This window comes from Apodemus sylvaticus, chromosome 12, assembly GCF_947179515.1.
Source record: "Apodemus sylvaticus chromosome 12, mApoSyl1.1, whole genome shotgun sequence".
Classification (NCBI taxonomy): Eukaryota; Metazoa; Chordata; class Mammalia; order Rodentia; family Muridae; genus Apodemus; species Apodemus sylvaticus.
Window position 1 is genome coordinate 66,057,070 of NC_067483.1, and position 24,723 is coordinate 66,081,792.

Consider the following 24,723-nt stretch of genomic DNA (forward strand, 5'->3'; position numbering starts at 1 on the left):
CCTTTGTGACAACACAGGCGGAGTGCTGTGAACCCATCACTCATGCTGCCTAGCTTCTCTTTTACCAGTTCTTCCTTCCCTGCCATCCCAAAGAAGCTGAGTAATCAAACACTCCTTCATAAGTCTCCTGAATACTGAAGTCCATCTCGGAACTTGCTTTCTAGAGAATCCATCTTCCCAGTCAAAGAACAGCCCTGGATTTCGTCCACCATTGGAAATCATCAAAGTGATTTTCACCCATGCTCTAGCCAGTCTGTCTTTTCAAAGTCCCTCAAGATGAAGTGCTTGCCTCAATTTTTGGCCTCTGCCACCTTTTGTTTGTCAGTCTAGTCACAATCTTTTATATTCACTTTTGTCTCTTGTCCTGAGTATACCGAGTATTCCCAAATACTAAGTTCTAACACCTGTCATTTACATGTGTAATCATCAAACATGCTTAAACAGTACAAAGAAGCTGTGTCAGGGACGTATGTCCACAAGAACATGTGGCTTCTGCCCACAAGCTCTATACAGTTCACAGGACTGATAGACCCTTACACAGAAATAGAACAATGGGCTTTGCAGATACTATGGTAGAAGGGAGCACTGAGGAAGAAGTGTGACTGTCATAGCTAGGACTTGGGGGCAACCTCCATATAAGACTCAGATTTATAAAGAAAATGATTTGACCCAAGTCTCCCTGGGGAATTATGTATTTTGGGGGGAAACAACATGGAGGGAGCATTGCCAGAGAAGAAAACTATAAACGTTCTCCCTGTAAGTTATAGATATATAAAAATGCTGGCATGTTCTTACACTGAAAGAATTCTGTTATAACTAAAAAGAGTAAAGGTGTGTGTGTGTGTGTGGGGTGTGTGTGTGTGTGTGTGTGTGTGTGGTGTGTGTATGTGTGTGTGTGTGTGTGTAAAGGAATATAGAAGATGAGATAAACAGAAAAAATTCAGCTTAAGATAAGCTCATGTTTATCGACCTATGTTCACTCAGGATATTTCATGTCCATGTTGTACTTTATTGAATTCATAGCACATGTTTTGCGGAACTGCATTTCCATGACATTTTTGTGACACATGACCACTGCCATATATGTAACCTCAAGCTGAAAATGGTAATTCATTCATCTTCGAGTTCACCCAATGCAATATACTATTCTCACAGAGTGGTGTATATTAAGCAAACTTAAAAAGTGGATGTTGGGGTGGGAGATACGACTCAGTCATTAAAGGATTTGCTGCACAAACATGAGGACTTGAGTTTGGATCCCAGCAGCCAGGTGTGGCGGTGCACATCTGTAATTCAAGCACTGTCGAGACAGAGCAGCCTGGCTGATCCGGTGAGCTCAGATTTAGTTAGTAATGCTACATCGAAAAAAAAAAAGGTGAAGAGTTACTTTGGAGGATAAATGGTATCCTCCACATAAATTAGCACACGTGCACACTTACATATAGGAGCATATACATGTGCACGTATACACATATTCAAACACATATATGCAGTTTTGTGATGGTGTGTAAGACTTTTAACCTTGATTCTCAATCTGCTTTGATTGGGAAACACTTAGATTAAAGCAGACTATTGCATAGAGCTAGGAGAAGCTTTCCACCAAGGACTGACTGAGGAGAAAGCACTTGCCCTGGATTTGAGTGACATCATCCTATATGCTGGGGTAGTGAAGATATAAAGGACAGAACAGGAAGAAGCTGGTATGAGAGATATCCTTGCTCTGTTTCCCATCTGTGTGTTAACTGCTCTGCTCTACCATACCATCCCTTGGCTCCACGGCCAACTAAGGCCTCTTAATCTAGAACCAAAATTAGCCCCTTCTACTGTTTGCATCTGACATTTCGTCACAGTAACAAAGCATGAATAACAAACTGCTGAAATAAGATAAACAGTTATAGATATCTTTATTACTAACTAGAAACATAATGTAGACGAGGGGTTAACACACTGTAACCCAACAGGACAATCCTGACCCAATGCCTATTTCCATAAGACTGTGATCTAAGATATATATATATTTCAAAGAGCTGAAAACAAAAGTAAGTATAATATGAAAAGTATATAAAATTCCAAGTTCTGTTTTCAAATTTAAAATTTAAATACAGAGGTTTTCATAGTTTCTAACTTCATTGATAATAGCTATGCCAAACATTTATGATATGGGTTGTGTGGCCTATAAACTTCAAATATTTTATAACTGGTTCTTCATAGAAAATGTCTCTTAACTTATGGAAAGGAAGCACCACAACCTTTGGGGAAAGTGGATTTGAATCTTAATCCTATATATGCCTTTACTACTTATATCATATAAATGCTTAGCATCTCTGGATTTTAAAATAATCAGTTTTGAAGTGTGTAAAATAAATACTATGAGGAACAGAATATATTTCAGCATGAGTTTTTTTTCCTGACCACATGATGTTAGGGATACTCAACTGAGATATCATCAATTAAATACACATTGCCTGTTCTGTTAGAGATTCATGTTCAATGTTTAGCTAGTTGACAGCAAACAAAGCAAAGAAAGAAATTATGGTTAACAGGCTTTAGGCTTGTGCAGAAAGGATTTCCAGGCAAGTGGCCCATAATTCATAACTGATGTGGAGGGCCCTGGTATTTAAAATACTGTGAACATGTTGTGGTTTCTGTTAGGATTGCTAGCCAGTCCAGTCTAAGTGAGATCATTTCAAACTGGAGACAATTTAAAGTCATAGAAAGGAATGCAAATCTATGATCTTGCATATGGTGACTGACTCCTTGGGAACCAAAAAAAAAAAAAAAGGTTATTGAGTGTCTGTATGGTTTCAGTTGCTTCCTACTATATTTATATTCAAAGTACTTTCTTAAGGAATTCATGCCTTTTGTGACCCCTCTGGCATGGAGAGTTTGGGGGGAAAAAGGCACAGAATTTATCCTCCCACCCAGATTCATTGATATGCCATCATTCAACATTTTAGAAGAGATGCAGTAAAACGAGGGAAAACACCTTTCCTTTTGGTTGCATTTGTGCTTTTGCTTTCTTCCTTTGCTTGCACTGCCCTGAGTATGCCCAGTGGTAAGCTCTGGGTGTGGTATACTGTAGGTGCATAATAAATACCGATAGAATGAGCAATGGAGTTTAGAGAGAGAAAACACAATCTCATGTGTTTATTGTTTAGACACAGGAATCTGAGCTTTCCGGTTACCATTTTATTCTTAGGTGATGTAGAAAAAGCACTTCAAATCTTGGACACTTTCTCCATCTGTAAAACTGGAAAAACACCTCTCCTGTCACTCATAGCGATTTGTAAGGATGCCCATGAAATGCATATGAATATGCGTTTTGTAGTCTATAGATGACTTTAAATGTGACTTTTTATTGTAAATGATAAAACATGTATACTATATACCCTGTAAAAAAAAAACTTCCATTTTGTTCTATTGGTTGAAGATTAGAATTAAAAAAAATAGCAGGAGAATGTTACCTCAGTAAAATTGGCTAAAAAGACAGAACTTTTATTTTGGCAAGTAGCATGTGAGTGAATGAAAGAATTTGGAAATATGTTTTTAAAACTAATGTTTTCCAGTGTTGTTGTTTTTCACTTGTGTAATAAATTTGTCTCTGATTCACTGCATACAAATCATATCTGTGTATCAAATCAAGATTGAATTATACTAATACACAGAGTGAAGGGCCAGAAATTCTGCACTGCTTGGAAAATGTTTTGTTTAACATAGCTTCCTTTCAAAAGTCACTTCCTAATTTATTTGGTGCCATACAGATTCATGAAATGAGTATTTTGCTAAATACTTTATGCACAAATGTAACTTTTGATATGATTGGTGATGTTGCTGTAATACAGAAACGTGTATTTTCCACATCAGGCAAGGAGGCATGGCAGGTACTGATCCTAGAGCCTAGCAGGGGCTTGTGTGGATTTCTAAAGTTACACACTACATAGCAATTATTTCCCTGGATTACTTGTAGAGTAGGAGTAGGATATATACCCAAAATACAAGAGCTAGTTAATGGGGATTAATAGAGGTTCAGGTTGAGATTTCTGCTTCTGGAAATAACTGAGTAACTTATGGTCAAACAAAGGGTTCATTCTAGCAGAAATTTTTAAAAATACAAATTAAGATGATGATGATGATGTTTGAGAAAAAGCAAATCTATCAGGACAAAAGACCTCAATATTTCACAAGGAAAAAAAACCACACTAAAAAGAACCTGACATTGTTTCAGAAATAGTTTTAATATCCAAAGCAATGTAGAGTAAATGAAGAAAAGACTGGCCAGAGACAGGCTCAAGCCCTGGAGGGGTCCTGGGCAAGCACATGTTACTGAGGACCTAGAAACTGGAGACTTCCAAGGTAGAGAGGGCCCAGTTCAAGCTTTGCATGGGGAGTTTCTTAGAACAAAGAAAAACCTGAAAAATGCATCAGGGCTCACAGAAATAAGAACAGAGGTTCTAGTCTTTTAAATTGCTTATTTAATTGGGGGGCAATATTTCCTAAATCTTAATGCATATCCCAATAGATTTATCTTGAAAAGAAGACAATGTTAGCCAATATCTCTACAAGATGCTCAGTGTCTGATGTTGGGTTAAGGTTTCATCCCTTATGACAGAAAAGAGAGGGCAGCGAGTATAAAGAAAAGATCAACATACAACAGCTCAGGTCACTAAGGGATTGGCATTATCAAGTGCACACTGAAGTGGTTCTAATTAGTGTATTTTAAAGTAGACAGTAAGAAGTACTTCAAAGAAAATGGGAATATACAGGGATTAAATGGGTATTCCTAGAGATTAAGAAAAGACATACTTTTCATTAAGAAAGTTAACTTACAAGGAAGATGTAGAAATTCGAAGATATATCCTGGCAACTTCCAGTGTGCATAGTTCACATAACTACAAATAGTGCCATAAAATTAGCTTAACTAAAGCCAGTGACTCACCCACATGACTCAAATCAAAGTGATACAATATACTAATAGCAACTGAATAAACATTTCACTGCCAATCTTGCAACAATGACAACAAAAAATTTCCTTGCAAGTAATGGGTGTGAATTCTGACCCCATCCTTGATAATGTCAACATGACTTAAAATGGGAGCAAACACTTAGTGACTAGAACTGTTTCACTCCCATGATCTTTTCTCTTTTCACTCTCTGTCTTCTTTCTCCCATCACACAGAATGAAGCTTTGATTTGGCTTAGAGAGACAATAATACACAGGTTGTTGCACATTCAACTTGCTCCCTGGTGAAAAACAACACGGTGAGAATCTGCCAAAAGCAATAATCAAAAGAGGAGATTAAAACACAGCAATACAAAAAACGATAATGCTGCAAGTAAGATCTAATCAATGGACAGTGGGTGGGCGGAAGTAACCAGCTCTGAGAATGGTGACTCAGGAGACCAGACATGCAGGTAGAGGAAGTCAGGGAAATTGCAGTCATCACCAGAAACAGGGAATGTAGTTTTGACAGAAAGAACAAGACTTCTTAGAGCAGTGCTTCTCAACCATCCTAAATTCTGTGAACCTTTAGTACAATTTCTCACATGGTGAGCCCCAAACTATAACATTATTTTCATTCCTACTTCATAACTGTACTGTCATGAATCATAAATATTTGTGGAGGTAGAGGTTTGCCAAAGTGGTTTTGACCCACAGGTTGAGAACTGCCATCCTAGAGGATCTAATACCAAAAAACAAAGTTCATTCTAAAGGAACTCTTGGGGTGTTAAATAACACACACACACACACACACACACACATACATACACACACACACACACACACACACACACACAAGAGTGAAGAGTAAATGCCAGAAGCTGGTCTATGGTGATTTGTATAAGCAAGCCATAGAAAATTCACCATAATAAGAAAGAAAATGCTAGCTTTGTCACATAGTCATATAAGACAAAGGGGTCTCATAAGAAAAAGACAAGCAAAGGTTAAACTACATTGGTATATTTGGGGTTTGGCAAAGAAATGTAACACATTGATTATCTGTCTTGCCATTGTCCAGAATGAACTAAAGAGTCAAAAGCATCTCTGTTGTATTTACTCTCCTACATATGCTTAATCTAAAATACAGGAGCATTGGAAGTGAAAAATGTCTTAGGGGTCATGAAGCAATTATAATCTTTGTATTTATTATTGTTAACTTTGTTTAATCATTTTAGATTTCACAATATCATATGAAGCAAGGGCTGCCTCCTCTCCCTGTGTGTGTGTGTGTGTGTGTGTGTGTGTGTGTGTGTGTGTGTATGCTCATGCATGAGTGCATGCATGTGTATGTGTATAAGAACATATATATGGGACAACTAAAAGATCACTCTCAAAGTATTATTTTAAGTTATCAGAAAAAGAAACACACATTTAAAGGATAATTGTAACTCAATGGTTGAAAACTTGTCTGGAATATGCACAGCCCTGAAATAAAATAAAGGAAAAAAAAACACTGAAAATTATTAAAACTGAAAGCGTACATTTCTTTGGTTGGTTATATGGAAACTTAGGAAAAATTATAAACCCTATCAAAACTGAACAAAAAAACAGCTGGTAAAATTTAAAGGACAATAATTGAAATAGCTAATACATTCTGAAGGAAAATGGAGGAGCTTTATGACTTATGCCATGAGATTTAAGATTGATTAGGATGTTTAGTACTGAGAAGTGTGCTAATATTCCAAACAAACCTATATGAACTAAAGGAGGAAAGTGCAGAATCAATAAATAAAATATAGTGTCAATAAACAAGCCATCATATGCATATGGCTGTGGGTTTCTGACAGGGTAACCAGTAACATAATGGGTCTGAGTTTGATTAAATTGGCTCTAGATCTACTGAGCATGCACAGGGCAGAGACTGTGAATCTCTACCTCACTCAATGCAAAAAACCTTCAAAGAAATTAGAGATGTAAATATGAAAAAGCAAAACAATAACATTTCTAGAAGTTGACAGGGGAAAGCAGATCTTTGTAGAAGGTGTGGATTTATTACACTGCACAATGTATACCAGACACAAAGGAAACAAATCTGTGAGACACCACTAAGATTTGGAACTTAGTTCCTTTAATTGTACCTTTAGGAGCAAGGAACAGCTACCCAATTTTGTAATACACTGAAGAACTTATAATTGTATTCAGAAAATTATGAACATGTCATATGAATAAAGAATGTGCCTTGTAACCCAATGAAAAATGAAATCAAATCTTGACTGTGCATATAAAGAAATAACAAAATGGATGTACAAATGGCCACATCCATAGAAAATATATCCTATCTTGTTGATTATGTAGTGAGTCTTGAAGGCCCAGAAGGATACTTTCACCCACTCAAAAAAGAGGTGAAAACAAAACCGAAAATATCAAGTATTGATAAAAATGTAAGGCAAGTAATAAAATAGCAAATCTCTCCTGGGATATAAGTTAGCATGACCACTTGGAAAATTATTTGCAATTTCTTATCAAAGCTATCCAACCAATAACTATCATTTCTAAAGACTCTCATCATTCTAGAGATTACACGTGTTCACTAAAAGAAATGGACAGAAGCACTTATAGCAAAACAAATTGTGATAGAAATATAGAAAATTTGTAGACAATCAAAATATGGACTTTTAACATAAATAATTGAGCTGTCAATATTCACACATATCTCTGCTTGTACTGGAATGAAGATGAACATTTTGACTAAGAAGAACAGTAGGAATGAATCTTGTGACCCTAATGATGGATGAGGAAATGTTAGACACAAGAAGAACATGGCATATTTTTTTTGAGACAGGATCTTTCTACATAGGCCTGGCTGTTCCAGAACTCTCTATGTAGACCAGGCTTGCCTCAGAGTCACAGAGAGATACTTGCCTTTCTGCCTCTGCCTCTGCCTCTGCCTCTGCCTCTGCCTTCCAAGTGTTGGGATTAAAGGCATGCACCACAACACCCAGTAAGAACACATCATCATGTTTTTCAAATAAACCTAAAGCTGGAGTTGAGGATGTGGTTCCATCAGCACACTACATGCCTCTTACATGGGAAACCTTGGCCTCCCTTACCGACACGTCATAGCTGTGTTGTGGTAGTATATACCCATCATGTCAGCACTCAGCAAGTGAAGTAAGAGGATCAGAACCTTAAGGTCATCCTCAGAAGCATAGAGTTTGAGAACAGTCTGGGTTGCCCAAAATCCTATCTCAAGTAACCATATAACAATCAAAATTGTGCAAAAGAAAGAAATCTATTAGATACATTTGTAATGCAACAGACAAGGAGCATTGTGAAGACTTTGCCATAATAATATTAAACACCCTGTGCCTCTATTTCTATGGTTAATTAAGGTATTTGAGCTATCCATTTCTAATTTTACACGTTTGTGGTACATATTACTTTCGTAGAGTGATTACCCATATGGAAATCTAAACTTCAGAGAAAGATAAAAATAAATTTGAGATATAAATACTTTAAAATAACAAAAGGAAAATCTCTAATGAATCAAGCAAATGCCGAATCTTATCCATACACATTTGTCTTTCTCTTCACAGGCTTTACAGACAGATATTAGGTCACTTACTTCAAGCCAAATTTCATTGTTCTTCTGCAGGCTATCTTTAGACTGCTCACTGCCTGCATGCTGGTCTTTCTTCAGACTGAAAACACAGGGAAACCAGCCAGGAAAGAGATGATATGGGGATGAATCCGGGTGGTGTGAAGTACAAATCTGAAATGCAGTATTGATCCCAAATTAAGTGTGGCATGCAGGAGGTAAATAAAATCAAGAAAGCTCTCTAGCAAGAAGCCTAATTTTCTCTTGTCTAAATGCCTAATGACCACACTAGAAGATGCAGAATGCAGAAAATTAAAATGCAGAAAATCTACAATTCATATAGAAAAATTTTTCAATGCTGTTACTGTCAAGATGTATCTTGCTAGGATACAAAAAACACACAGGAAAACTCTGTCCACCACCAGTATGGGAAAGTGCCCAAGGAACTATTCTGGCACACTCCAAGGGATTACTTTGCAGCTCTTTCCAGGGAGATGGTTAGGTCCTTACCAATCAGTGTCAACTGACCTTGAAGGGAGGATACTGAACCAGGCAGACAGGGAGTGCTTGGCTGGGTAGAGAACTCAAGAAGCAAAACTCCAGGAAATATCTCCTACTATAATTAAAGAAGACATTCATGCTAGACTAAATGCCACCTCAGAGAATTTCCATGAACTCAGAATTACCAATTCTCCTGGCTCTTTTAGCACCAGAACTCCAAGAAGATGATCCATGATGTGGCAAAGAGAATGTGGCAGAGAAGGCTAGTTGTCTCATTGTTATCTTCTTGCCCATCATCTTTTCATTACTGAATTGAACATCAGCTTTGTTCTAAGTTATCTAGTTAGATAAATGCCCATTTCCTCAAGGTTTTCTACAAATAAGGGTGACTAAGTAGACATGTAAGATAGTCGTGAAAATTTAGTGTTGAGCTTCCAGAAAATTTTCTATTTTCCCAATAAACATGGGCAAATGTTCAACTGACATGTGTGCGCGCGCGTGCGCGCACACACACACACACACACACACACACACACACATGAAATGCTGACTTCATACTTAAAGTGGCAACAGCAATTTTAGTAGCAAAAAAAGAGGAAACTACAGACCAAGGATGGAAGTGCTGGAATCAAAACACTGGCATCCTTGATGAGACACAACAGGCACCTTGAAGAGTTCCTTCTACCTGCTCAGAAATGCCTCCTCAAAGCAGGAGTATGCAATACAGTTCTTTCATCCTGCCCTACAATATCCAGGGCATGGTTTTATCTCTGGAGACTCTCTCGCCCATGATCAGAGAGTCTATCTAGTGATGAGACCATCAGTAATGGTACCCAAGAGCCAACTGTCCTTCATCTTGTCTTTAGTACTAAACCTCAATTCACCAATCCCATTCTGAGAGTCTTCCCAAGATCTCCTGCTAGGTAGAAAGGGGAAAGAATTCACTCAATTTATTTTAACTACTAGCTTTAGTACTTCTTCAATAATAATTTAAATAAAATTTACTCTCTACTAGCCTGTTATATGCAAATGGTATCAACAAATGTGGATCTATGGAGGTTAAGTGATTTGTCCATACTCATATAGTATCAGTAATAGCAGTGGGTCCAGTTGTATAATTTCAGATCTCTTATATTGTTGCCTTTTATCTGTTCATACTAACCTCCACCACACGTAGAGGCCAAACATAGTTTATAATAGCTTCATGTCTATGTTAGACTTCAAGGTTCTTGCATATGCCTTGAGTGACATGATTGATGTTGTTGAGGTTGAATAGTGTGCATGAGAGGCACTGGATTTTATGACTACTCTAGAAGGTTCTCAGCTAACATTATCATGCTCTGAACTTGGTGGGGGCAAAACGGGATGATAACATCTTGAATAAAGTGCAAGCTCCTAAACATCCAGACAGACAGTACTCAATTCTTCCAGCTTAACTTACCATTGAATGAGGTTCTCCTGTTACCAAGGAAACAGGACACTTCTTCTTGTCTTCATGGTAGGAATAAGCCTGGCTAGCCCACTGGTCCAAATATCCTTCAGGAGTATGGAGGCCACAGTCTGTGATGATGGTTTCCTTTTCAAAAGCTTCACAAATTCCATCTCCCTCATACCTGTAGCAAAGGCTTGGCTCCCCTGCAAAGAAACATGGATAGCATTTAGGGGTTTTTTTCATATCTTTTAGAGGAAATTTAAAATGATAATATTCCCAGCAATTCTCCAATCCTCTAAAGACAATCTTATGATAATTGGAGAGTGCAGTACCTGCCAAAACTCCAACCCCCACACTATTGGAGAAGAGGGATCACTTTATAAGGGAAGAAGCAGAATCTAATAAAGTTACAGGTAAGATTGAACTTGGGAGAGAAGGGTAAAGAAGGAAATGCACTATAAACTGTATGAAGGGAAAAAGGTGAGTTGATTTTATTTGTATTGTTGGGATATAATGTGACAGAGTCTTAGGTAGCCCAGGCTGGCTCTGAACTTCTGATCTTCTTGCCTCTTGAATGTTACCATTAAAGGCATGTGTTGTTATCATAAAACGATAAAGCAGTATAAGAATATGTTCTATGGGGGTATGGTGAGGTGTTGGGAGAAGGGGGTACCTTGGTGGGCCCATGCCAAGGCATTCCTTCCCACTGAGGGACCAGCCACACAATGGTATATCATAGAATAGAGTTTTTTAGGGCATGGGGAGGGGAGTTAAGAGAGTAATAGAGGCAGGGAAAGGCAGAGAAATGAGAGAGTAGAGAAGTAGATGCCGGCCATGACCATGTGGGGGGGGGGGTGCGAAGGCAAGGGGGAAGGGAAGAGCCCAAGAGGACAAGTCTGTCTAGACTCCACCCCTACAGCATATGTTATCATGTCCAGTCAAGGTATTTTAGGAAAAGCTGAATGAGACTCAGAGTATGTTAGAAATAAATGGGACACAGCAAACCACACCATAGAAAAATCAAGAAGGTAATCTTTCAACAAACCCACTAGAAGATAGATACACAACCAGAATTTCACCTTTAACTAAGAAGATAACAGTAAGCAACAATCACTTTTCCTTAATATCTTTTAATATCAATGGTCTCAATTCCCCTATAAAAATACATAGACTAACAGGCTGGATACGTAAATAGTACCCAATATTTTGCTGCATATAAGAAACCCACCTCAGTGACAAAGATAGTCACTATTTAAGAGTCAAAGGTAGGAAAGCAATTTTCCAAGCAAGTGGCTCCAAGAAACAAGCTGGAGTGGCCATTCTTATATTGGATAAATTTGACTTTCATCCAAAAGTTGTTAAAAAAAAAAAGATAAGAAGGGACACTTCATACTGGTCAAAGGAAAAGTCTACCAAGACGAACTCTCAATTCTGAACATCTATGCTCCAAACACAAGGGCACCCACATTCATAAAAGAAACATTACTAAAGCTCGAAGCACACATTGCACACCACACAATAATAGTGGGAAACTTCAACACTCCACTCTCAACAATGGATAAATCATGGAAACAGAAACTAAACAGAGACACAGTGAAACTAACTGAAGGTATGGTCCAAATGGTTCTAACAGATATTTATAGAACATTCCACCCTAAAGCAAAAGAATATGCCTCTTCTCAGAACCTCATGGTACCTTCTCCAAAATTGACCATATAATTGGTCACAAAACAGACCTCAACAGATACAGAAATATTGAAATTATTCCATGCACCTTATCAGATCACCACAGCCTAAGGCTGGCCTTAAGTTCAAACAAAAATGATGGAAAACACACATACACGTGGACTTTGAACAATGCTCTTCTCAAGGATAGTTTGGTCAAGGAAGAAATGAAGAAATTAAAGACTTTTTAGAATTTAATGAAAATGAAAACAATTCATACCAAAACTTACGGGATACAATGAAAGCAGTGCTAAGAGGAAAATTCATAGCTGAGTGCTTACAAAAAAAATGGAGAGAGCTTCCACTAACAGCTTGACAGTGCACTTGAAAGCTCTAGAACAAAAGGAAGCAAATCCTCCCAAGAGAAGTAGACGGCAGGAAATAATCAAACTTAGGGCCAATATCAACCAGACAGAACAAAAGGAACTATACAAAGATTCAATGAAACAAGGAGCTGGTTCTTTGAAAAAGCCAACAAGATTGATAAATCCTTAGCCAGACTAACCAGAGGGCACAGAGACAGTATCCAAATTAATAAAGGGAGACATAACAACAGAAACTGTGGAAATTAAAAAAAAATCATCAGATCCTACTACAAGAGTTTATACTCAACAAGGTTTGAAAACCTGGATGAAATGCACAGCTTTCTAGACACATACCAGGTGCCTACACTAAAACAGGAGCAGATAAACCATCGAAATAGTCCCATAAGTCCTGAGGAAATAGAAGCAGTCATTAATAGTCCTCCATCCAAAAAAAAAAAAAAAAAAAGCCCAGGACCAGATGGGTTTAGTGGGGAATTCAAAGAAGAATTAATACCAATACTCTTCAAACTTTTCCATGAAATAGAAACTCAAGGAGTACTACCCAATTCATTCTATGAAGCCAAAATAACAGTTATACCTAAACCAAACAGACCAAACAAGGAAGGAGAACTACAGACAAATCTCATTCATGAACATTGATGCAAAAATACTGAACAAAATCCTGGCCAACCAAATCCAAGAATGCATCAAAACTATAATTCACCACGATCAGGTAGGCTTCATCCCAGGGATGCAGGGATGGTTCAATATATGGAAATCTGTCAATGTAATCCACTACATAAACAAACTAAAGGAAAAAAGACCACATAGTCATTTCATTAGATGCTGAAAGGGCTTTTGACAAAATCCAGCATTCCATGATAAAAGTCTTGGAGAGATAAGGAATCCAAGGCCCATGCCTAAACATAGTGAAAGCAATATACTGCAAACCGGTTATTATACTGCAACATCAAGTTAAATGGAGAGAAACTTGAAGCAATCTCATTAAAATCGGGGGCCAGACAAGGCTGCCCACTCTCTTCCTATCTATTCAATATAGTACTTGAAGTCCTAGCCAGAGCGATCAGGCAGCAAAAGGAGGCCAAAGGTATACACATTGGAAAGGAAGAAGTAAAAATATCACTATTTGCAGATGATATGATAGTATGCGTAAACACCCCCAGACTTCCATCAGAGAACTTCTAAAGTTGATAAACAATGTCAGCAAAGTGGCTGGATATAAAATTAATTCAAGCAAACCAGTAGCCTTCCTCTACTCAAAGGATAAACAAGAGGAGAAAGAAATTAGGGAAATGACACCCTTCACTATAGTTCCAAATATGTCATACATAGGTGTGACCCTAACAAAGCAAGTGAAAGATCCATATGACAAGAACTTTAAGCCTCTGAAGAAGGAAGTCTCAGAAGGTGGAAAAATCTCCCATTGTTCATGGATTGGCAGGATCAATATAGTAAAAATGACCATCTTGCTGAAAGCAATCTGAAGATTCAATGGAATCCCCATCAAAATCCCAAATCAATTATTCATAGATATACAAAGAGCAATTCTCAAATTCATCTGGAATAACATAAAACCTGGGATAGCAAAAACTATTCTCCACAACAAAATATCTTCTGGGAGAATCACCATCCCTGACCCCAAGCTCTACTACAGAGCAATCGTGATTAAAAACTGTTTGGTATTGGTATGCAGACAGGCAGAAAGATCAATGGGATAGAATTGAAGACCCAGAAAAGAACCCACACACATACAGTCACTTGATATTTGACAAAGGAGCTAAAAACATCCAGTGGAAAACAGACAGCATTTTTAACAAATAGTGCTGGATCAACTGGAGATCTGCATGTAGAAAAATGCAAATCGACCCATTCTTATCTCCTTGTACAAAGCTCAAGTCCAAGTGGATCAAAGATCTACACATAAAACCAGACACACTGAAGCTTATAGAGGAGGTAGTGGGGACGAATCTTGAACACATGGGCACAGGAGAAATGTTCCTGAACATAACACCAATGGCTTATGCTCTAAGAACAAGAATAGACAAATGGGACCCCATAAAACTGCAAAGCTTCTGTAAGTCAAAGGACACTGTCAATAGGAGAAAACAGCAAAAAAAAAAAAAAAAAAAAAAAATAGCAAGCAACAGCTTGGGAAAAGATCTTTAGCAATCCTAATTCGATAAAGGGGTAATATCCAATATATACAAAGAACTCAAGAAGTTAGTCTCCAGAGAGTCAAATAACCCTATTAAAAATGGGGGGTACCGAGCTAAAATTCTAAACTGAAGAAACTGGAATGGCCCTAAAGCACCTAAAAAAATGTTCGGCATCCTTAGTTATTACAGAAATGCAAATCATTTGCAACACTGAGATTCTACCTTACACCAGTCAGAATGGCTAAGATGAAAAACTCAGGGGACAGCAGATGCTGGAGAGGATGTGGGGGAAAAGGAACACTTCTCCATTGTTGGTGGGATTGCAAACTGGTAAAACCACTCTGGAAGTCAGATTGGTGATTCCTGAGAAAATTAGACATAGTACTACCTGCTGACCTAGCTATACCACTCCTGGGCATATACCCAGAAGATGTTCCTACATGTAATAAGGACACATGCTACACTATGTTCATAGCAGCCTTATTTATAATAGCCAGAAGCTGGAAAGAACCCAGATATCCTTCAACAGAGGAATGGATACAGAAACTGTGGTATATATACACAATGGAGTACTATTCAGTTATTAAAAACAATGAATTTATGAAATTCTTAGGCAAATGGATGAAACTAGAAAGTGTCATCCTGAGTGAGGCAACACAATCACAAAAGATCACACATGGTATGCACTCACTGATAAGCGGAAGTTAGCCCAAAAGCTCAAAATAAACAAGTCATAATTCACCCAGCACAGGAAGCTCAAGAAGGAAAACTTAAGTAAGGGTGCTTTGGTTCCTCTAAGAAAGGGAACAAAATACTCACAGGAGCAATAAGGGAGAAAACGTGTGGAGCAGGGGCTGAGGTATAGGCCACACAGAGACTGCCCTACCTGGGGATTCATCCTATAAACAGCCAACAAACCCCGACACTACTAAGGATGACAAGAAGTGTATACCAAAAGGAGCATGCAATGATTGTCTCCAGAGGGGCCCTGCCAGAGCCTTACAAATATAGAGGCAGGTGCTAGCAACCAACTATTGGACTGGGCTTGGGGTCCCCAATGGAGGAGCTGGAGGGTGGTCCAGAAGAGCTGAAGGGGCTTACAGCCCCATGGGAAGAACAATGATTTCGGCCACCCAGATGCCCCAAGACTCCCAGGAACTGAACCATCAACCAAGGGGCACACATGGTTCCAGCCAAAAATGTGGCAGAGGAAGTCCTTGTTGGGCATCAGTGGGAGGAATGGTTCTTGGTCAGATAAAGGCTCAACAGAGGCCCCAACGAAGGGAAACCGATGGGGGAGGTGGGAGTGTGTCGGGTGGAGGGGCATATACAAGGAGGCTGGGGGATGGAGGAGTGGTTGGGGGTCTTTAGGGAGGGGAGGAAATTGGGAAAGGTTTTACCATGGCAATGTAAATGAAGATGATATTCAATTAAAAAAAAGGAAATAATGGGACATACAAAAAAACAGAAATAGGCTTTAAATAACTAATGTAATATACAGTTTTGAGTCTCCTTCCCTTTTTTTAACATTCAATTATATAAGGAGTTCTTCACCGAGTTAAGATTAATTTTAAATTATTCTTGGCACTGAGATGTTTTGTTCTAGCATGAAACTGCTCAGGAACTATGTGAAAGTGTGCTGCATAGACTCCAGCTCATAGAGACTACAGGTCTCTCAGTTTAGGACAACCTTGAGATGTGCAGGGTTTTTTTATTATTATTATTCCTATTGTTTATTTTATAAATGAGAAACACATATCTAAATGAATTTGTCTGACTTGAAAAGTGACCCTGAGGATCTATGTGGCTTGATTTGAGTGAGGCTTACACAATATAGGCCATTTCCTCCCTCAGCCTGTACCACCTCATACTGAAGCAGAACACACAAACAAGACAGGAATATTTGGGGGAAACTGTGTACAGGGGTAGAGCCTGGCCAGTGCACTCAGGGTCATCTTTATACTCCAACAGTTATACTCTACTAAGTGTATAGCATTGCTCCTTTGTAGACTGGCTTCTTTCAGTGTGGGAAGCTGCCCTCCAAAATGTAGGGCAATTAACATTGATAGCAAAACTCAGCTTCCCATATCTACTTAAAGCAACAGGATACTGAAATAGAATTAAGATTCAATACAAATTCACACTATTCAGTAAAACTATTGCTAAGATTTATTATTTCTATGGCATGATTTTTCATTTCATTTTTTCTCCTACATAGAAATTCCACAGATATATTCTGGTAATTTGTCAGCTGCTCACCAACATACAGTTATTATTTTCCTTAATAATTGCCTGAGATTTACCCTTCTGTGGTAACTCTACTTCTGCAAGCCATGTAAGCCACCCTTTGCGGGACATGGTTCTAAGCCCATTAAAGCCTTCATCTGCAGTCAATCAAACTTATGGAGTCCTCAGCATCTCATACAGCCTATGTACATTTGAAACAACATTCCCAGCAGAACAAGCTGTCCCTCTCTCTGCCTTTGCTATTATTTATGACAATTATATACATATATAACATAGTTTCTATCCAAAACTCAGCAAAACTTCTTTTCATTTCTTGCTTTTTCTTTTGACCATAAGGGGAAAAACATTTTGATTTTTGTTTTTGTTCTTGTAATTCCATAAGAAAATATTAAAATGCTTTAAAATCACATTTAATATGCTCCTTCCAATCTAATTTTTTGGAAATAACAGTAAAATCATATGCTTAACATATGATAAATTTATTCATTCAAAGAGATGTCTAATAGTAGGATATGCCATATCAATTTAGCTCAGTCAATTATTTAAAAATAAGCTTAAATATGGTACTTAAGTATAGTTATAGTAATTGTGATATAGTCTTACTGGAGTTGAGAGGCTGGGAAAATGAGTCCAAAGATCAAATGAGATAGAAACAGCATGAGTGTTGTTCTTGAGTTAAAGGAGACTTGAGCCTCATTGGAGATGGTGCAGTGTGTAGAGAATGTACACTTATTTTCGGTATGTGACCACTATGTGGCTACCAAGAAGAAATAATACAAACAGAGGTAGCATTAACAAATAGTTGTGCACAAAAGAGGTGGGTAATTTGTTCAGTATATTCTGCACAGCCAGACCACATCTGGGGTATTGGATTCTTTTCTGGGCATTGACCATACAAAGTGTGCCAGGTTGGGGTAAATAGGAAACGGTCTGGAAACCTAATCACATGAGGGGGATGTTTGGATTGGAAAGGAGAATAGTGAAGAGGCATTTCAAATATCTGAATGGTAGTCAAATAAAACAGGAAAAAATGTATCCTCTGAAGCCTCATTGTACAAAACTCTCACTCTATTCAATATAAGAGAAGTTATGTTCCAGGGTCAGCTTGTCAGAACCCTTGTATACCCTTTGATGAGTCACTAGGATGGTCTGAGCCTTAATATACAAAACAAAAACTGGGAGATAAAAAATTATAACAGATAAGGCCATTGTTAAGTAGAATCATCTGTTTCGAGTACATTAATCATTGTCAGAATTATGTGAGCAGAAACTATGTGCCCATATCTCAGGATTAGATAGAAGCAACTTCTGTAAATGAAAAGCTGGACTCTAAATTAATCTTGGTCTGGCTATCTGAAAGGGAAAAGTCTCTTTCAGATGTTATTGCATTACAGGTACTAATGTGTGTGTGTGATGCTACTGAACACATAGAACTCAGTGGATCATTGTTTATATGGACAAAAGGCTAGGTATGCAGGAAGGTGATATTAAGAGTCTATGACTCAGAGATTTGGAGCTGGAGAACAGGGGTGTCACCATGTTTTATGTAGTAGTTGACACCTTAATAATAAGTTCTACATATTGTGATATACTACATTGTCTTAAGAGTTAAGGACGCTAAAGTGGTTTCAAATGCACTGATATTTAAGACAAGTTTGATGTGGGGTTTTACTCCAGAAAACCATTGCAATGTATGGGTTGGTAAACAGTCTGCATGTGAGGAACTTGTCCATGATACATTAGCAACCAGGGGAGTGTTGTGTGCTACCTCTAATGCCAAGAGTTTAGATATGAAATCATCTAGCTCTAACATCACCACTTATCCCCTAGGACAGGAAACACCAGAACCCTCTGCTAGGCTTTATGACCTTATCTACCAAACAAAGATATCAAGAGATATTTTACCTCTCCTCTGCCTTAGAATATTTCCTGACCCTGATTCATATATAGAAACTACAAGCTCGTTCTGCTTATCTGGCATTTTGGTATATGTATGAGGACCCAAGAAGGGCCTTGGTAAGGACAAGCTAGGGACCAGTACAATCTATTTACCATGGAATTCTAGATTTGCTTTCCCTTGGCTTAAATCCCAATTAACACTTGCAGATAAAGAAGCAAAAATAAACCATTTAAGCCTTTTGTACCTCCATTTAGATTCTTCGTGGTTAAAGTGAGAATTAATTTAGTGACTACATGTGGCGTATTGCTTCAATCATCATTAAGACACAGGACACTAAAACTTCACAAAATAATACACTGATACATCTCTTAAAGTAAGATATAAACCCAATCCCCTAGACTCACCTGCACAATTGAAGCCTTCCTCCAGTTCACATGCTCTTGAGCACCCATCTCCATTTAAGAGGTCTCCATCATCACACGTCTCTCCCATGCTCCTAGAAATAGATATTTAGAACACACAGATACCTTTACTCATCTAGCTACCATCAATTCATTTAAACTCCTCATTGTGCTTTAAAAATTAAAAACTGTGCAAAAATAGATATATAATAATTTATAGAAAATATTAAATAAGCAATATTTAAAGGAGATGTCAGGTCAGCAAAATGGTAGGTTAGCATCATTGGGGGTTGTAGGAATTCCTAGAAATCAAGTGCATTATAGCTCAGGCACATCTGGAAGAACTTCATAAGTGTGCCTGGTGAAATGAATCACCAGCCCTGTGATAAATGGAGACCTAGTTTTAGCTGATCTGTGTCTTTCAAATTTGCTGTGTTTATTTATTAGATGCAGTGATTTATAAGAGCAGTAGTATTGCTGTATACTAATAACTAATTGTGGCAAATAGTATTCAAAAAAGCAATCCCATTTAGAATAAAAATTATAAAATTTGGATGAAAGAAGCTGAGTAGAACAACACACATGCAAGCACACATATCATGCACACACACACACACACACACACACACAGGATTGATATGTAATCTGGAAATTCCACTCTGAGGTATATCCAAAGGAAATAGAATTAGTATGTCAAAGAGTTGTCTGTACTACCATGCTCATTGGAACATTATTCAAAATAGCTTAGAGATGGAAACCAACTAAGTGTCAATTGACTGATGGATGGAAAAACCATGCCACACATCCAATAGAATGCTATCCAGCCTCAAAGAAAAGTGAAATACAGTCCTTTGGGGCAGCATGGATAGAAATGGAGATCATGTTGAGTAAAGCAGGCAGAGAAAACGAAGTATCCTGTGTCTTTGCTCATATTTGGGAAAGAAGAATTTGATCTCATACACCCTGAAAGTAGAATGTTGGTTAACAGACACTGAGGTAATCAGAGAAAAAAAGAGTGATTGAGGAAAGGATTACTGGTGTGTTCTGAGTTACAGTGACATGGGAGGAAGTCCTCATGTTCTATTGCTCAGCGAACTAAACAAATATGTTTAATGTATTCAAGAAGCTAGAGAGAATTTGAATTGCTTATACTTAAAGAGAGTGATATGTGAAGAGATGGGTGTGTTTAACCTATTTAAGTATTGCACAGCATATCAGAAACATCACATGGGATTTGTGCATTTATAATAGTTTATATAAAAGTATTTAATATGTTTAATTAAAAACATGGGCCATTTTTAAAAAGTAGTTGACTTTCCTGGCCACCAAATAATATACTACTCTAGAGACATAGACATAGACAGTATTCCAAGTCAGCCTTGAACATACAGAAAGACCCTCTCTATCAAAACAGCAAAGTCAACAAAATAAAAGTAGCTATCCTGTGTCATCTTATAGCTCATCTGTGCCATCTTATTTTCTATTAATTTTACCTAATTTTTAAATCATTTTTCACTTAATAAATTTCCTCTATGAAAGTGAAGTTATAAAATTCAGATATTTAAAAGTTGACTCTCTTGTTTATATGTAAACAAGAGATTCAAGAAGCACCAATTGCAAGTGTCTTAGACAATGTCATAACTAGGCTTCAAGTGACTCTTCCTACTTCCTAGTGGCAAATGTCATATATGACAGGGAAAAAGAAAATGTCATCTTTGAACTTTAGTTGATGTCTAAATGTAGATCGAGGTAGATAACTTATTCCACATTGAGATTTCTTTTATAAAGCATGTAATGGGAACAAAATAGAAAAAAATAAATAAACTGAAACTTGTACCAAAAACTAAAATTTGGCAATTACAAAATGGTTATGCCTTAACAGTTTTCTTCTTTACATTTCAATATGTCAAAATTGGTATCTATTTTAGCTCCATTCATAAAAAATTGAAGTTCTAAAATGTTCTCAGAATCAGAATATCACAAATAGTTACAGTCATTAGTCAAATTATACTAAGGAGATAGATTAAAAATGAATTAGACATGAGAATATTTATAAATATTAAAACTATGGTTTTGATGCAAAACAGTAATCATGTTTTTTTTAATATTTTTATTTTCTATATTCTTTGTTTACATTCCAAATGATTTCCCCTTTCCCGGATTCCCCCTCCCCATATGTCCCATAAACCTTCTTCTCTCCATCCCTTCTCCAATCACCTCCCTCCTTTTTCTCTGTCCTTATATTCCCTTCCCATGCTAGATCAATCCTTTCCAGGATCAGGACCCTCTCCATACTTCTTCATGGGAGTCATTTGTTATGCAATTTGTGCCTTGGGTATTCAGGGCTTCTGGACTAATTAATACCCACTTATCAGAGATTGCATTCCATGTGTATTCTTTTGTGATTGGGTTACCTCACATAGGATGATATTTTCCAGATCAAACCATTTGCCTAAAAATTTTGTTAATTCATTGTTTCTAATTGCTGAATAGTATTCCATTGTATAAATATACCACATTTTCTGTATCCATTCCTCCTTTGAGGGGCATCTGGGTTCTTTCCAGCGTCTGGCTATTATAAATAAGGCTGCTATGAACATAATGGAGCATGTGTCTTTATTGCATGCTGGGGAATCCTTTGGGTATATGCCCAGGAGAGGTATAGCAGGGTCCTCTGGAAGTCTCATGTCCAGTTTTCTGAGGAACCTCCAGACTGATTTCCACAGTGGTTGTACCATTTTACAGCCCCACCAGCAGTGGAGGAGTGTTCCTCTTTCTCCACATCCTCACCAACACCTGCTGTCTCCTGAATTTTTTGACCTTAGCCATTCTGACTGGTGTAAGGTAAAATCTCAGGGTTGTTTTGATCTGCATTTCCCTAATGACTAATGATGTTGAGCACTTCTTAAGGTGCCTCTCGGCCATCAGAATTTCTTCAGGTGAAAATTCTTTGTTAAGAGTAATCATGTTTTAAGTTGTAAGATGAAACAGGAGACAGGAATAAAAACATAGGAAAAACGTAGATGAAAGAATTGTGTGTGGCTGAATAGTAAAATATTAGCTTAGTTTGTAGAACTGAAAAAAAAGTTTAAAAAAAGTCACACCCCTTAAAACTACCTTATGCATACATCTTATGTCATACATTTTTAATATTTGTAAGATTTATTTATTTCCAACACTTATGAGTGTTTTGCCAGCATTATGACTGTGAACATGGAACTGATAAAGGCTAGAAGAGAGTGTCAGATCCCCTGGACCATTGTGAGCCAGCTTGTGGATTCTGGGACTTGAACACAGGTCCTTATGAAGAGCTTCCAGTATTCTTGATTGAACCATCTCTCTAGCCTCTTCACATCCATTTCAGAAAAAGGCCATATGGATCAATAGAGACTGGCCAGGTACCTGGTCTACCATGTGATATTTAGAAAGCATTCCAAAACTCCATTTCTTGTTTACTTGCGTATGGAGAGAGGATTGGTCAATAGACTCTACACTAATGTTTCCATGCCTGGGGTCTAGGACATAATCTCAGAAAGAGGCAACTTTACAATTTTATTTTGAAGAAAATTCATTTATACAGTGATGCCCCATAGAAATCTAAATGAGAGTTGTACAGAACCTTGAAATTTTTAGTAGTCACTTAAAAAGTAAAGCAAAGAGGTCGGTCTGCTAGGGCAGACTCTTGGCCAGTCTGTTACAGTGAAGACACCATCTCCTGATCCATCCTAGAGGACTTGCTGCACTCAGAGAAGTTGGTAAGAACCCCCTCCCACCTCTGAAGTCCCAGAACTCCTGCTGGAGCCCCAGCAGGACTTGCTATCCTGCAGCCACCAAAACCCCCACCCTCCAAAATACCACCCCCTTCTTTTCCTTCCTCCTCTTACAATGCTCTTCCCTCAACAGGAGTGGGTATTGGCCTGAAAGCACAGGTAGGACTACTCCTACTGCTCAGAGGAACCCATCCAGAACCCTCAGGCAGGAGCCTTCCTGTTTCTGTCTCCACCTGGGGACCATCCTCTGCCACAGTGCACCATATCCAGGTGGTACAGGGAGACAGCTAACATCTTAGAACTGTGAACAGGCCTGAGAGCACAGAGCTGATCCTGGGCCACACAGCTGCATACATAAATACAAGAGAGCTGGTCTCCCAGGAGTACCTACATACCTGTGTGCACAGAGAGAACAGGAATCCCAGGAGTACAGATACACAGACTTGCAGGACAGATAAGTCACAGTCAGAGACAGCAGGACCAGCTAACACCAGAGATAACCAGATGGCAAAAGGCAAATGCAAGAATATTGCCAACAGAAACCAAGGCAACATGGCACCATCTGAACCCATTTGTCATACAACAGTAAGTCCTGGATACCCCAACACACCAGAAAAGCAAGATCTGGATTTAAAATCACATCTCATGACACTGATAGAAGACTTAAAAAAGGACATAAATAACTCCCTTAAAGAAATACAGGAGAACATGGGTCAATAGGTAGAAGCCCTTCAAGAGGAAACACAAAATTTCCTTTAAAAATTACAGGAAAACACAAACAAACAAAACCATCCAGGGTCTAAAAATGGAAGTAGAAACAATAAAGAAATCACAAAGGGAGATATCTATGGAGAAAGAAAACCTTGGAAAGAAATCAGGAGTAATATTTGCAAGTATCAACAACAGAATACAAGAGATAGAAGAAAGAATCTCAGGTGCTGAAGATACCATAGAAAATGTTGACTCAACAGTCAAAGAAAATGCAAAATGCAAAAAGCCTGTAACCCAAAACATCTAGGAAATCCAGGACACAATGAGAAGACCAAACCTAAGGATTATAGGTATAGAAGAGAACAAAAATTTACAACAAAAAGGGCCAGTAAATATCTTCAGCAAAAGATATTATAGAAGAAAACATCCCTAACCTAAAGAAAGAGATGCCCATGAACATACAAGAAGCCTTCAGAACGCCAAACAAACTGGACTAGAACAGAAATTCCTCCCATCACTTAATAATAAAAACACCAAATGCACTAAACAAAGAATATTAAAAGCAATAAGGGAAAAAGATCAAGTAACATATAAAGGCAGACCTGTCAGAATTACACCATACTTCTCACCAGAAACTACGAAAGCTAGAAGATCGTGGACAGATGTCATACAGACCTTAAGAGAACATAAATGTCAGCCCAGGCTACTATACCCAGCAAAACTCTCAATTATTATAGATGGAGAAACCAAGATATTCCATGATAAAACCAAATTTACACAATATTTTCCACAAATCCAGTTCTACAAAGGATAATGGGTGGAAAATACCTACACAAGGAGGGAAAATATACCCTAGGAAAAACAAGAACATAATCTTCAACAAACCCAAAAGAAGATAACAGGAAGTAACAATCACTTTTGCTTAATATCTCTTAACATCAATGGACTCTATTCTCCAATAAAAAGACATAGACTAACAGCCTGGATAGGTAAACAGGACCCAACATTTTGTTGCAT

General features: G+C 37.9%; 1 protein-coding gene across 1 annotated transcript in view; it reads right to left on the reverse strand.

Moving 5' to 3' along the window:
- The window catches only part of Pappa2 (pappalysin 2), a 262,109-nt gene that overhangs the window by 116,841 nt on the left and 120,545 nt on the right, over positions 1-24,723 (reverse strand). Inside the window, exons 9-11 of the mRNA XM_052199928.1 lie at positions 19,229-19,320; positions 10,480-10,673; positions 8,565-8,711 (exon numbers count right to left, since the gene is read on the reverse strand). Coding sequence (XP_052055888.1) covers positions 8,565-8,711; positions 10,480-10,673; positions 19,229-19,320 — 433 coding nt within the window. The remainder of the gene's footprint in view (positions 1-8,564; positions 8,712-10,479; positions 10,674-19,228; positions 19,321-24,723) is intronic.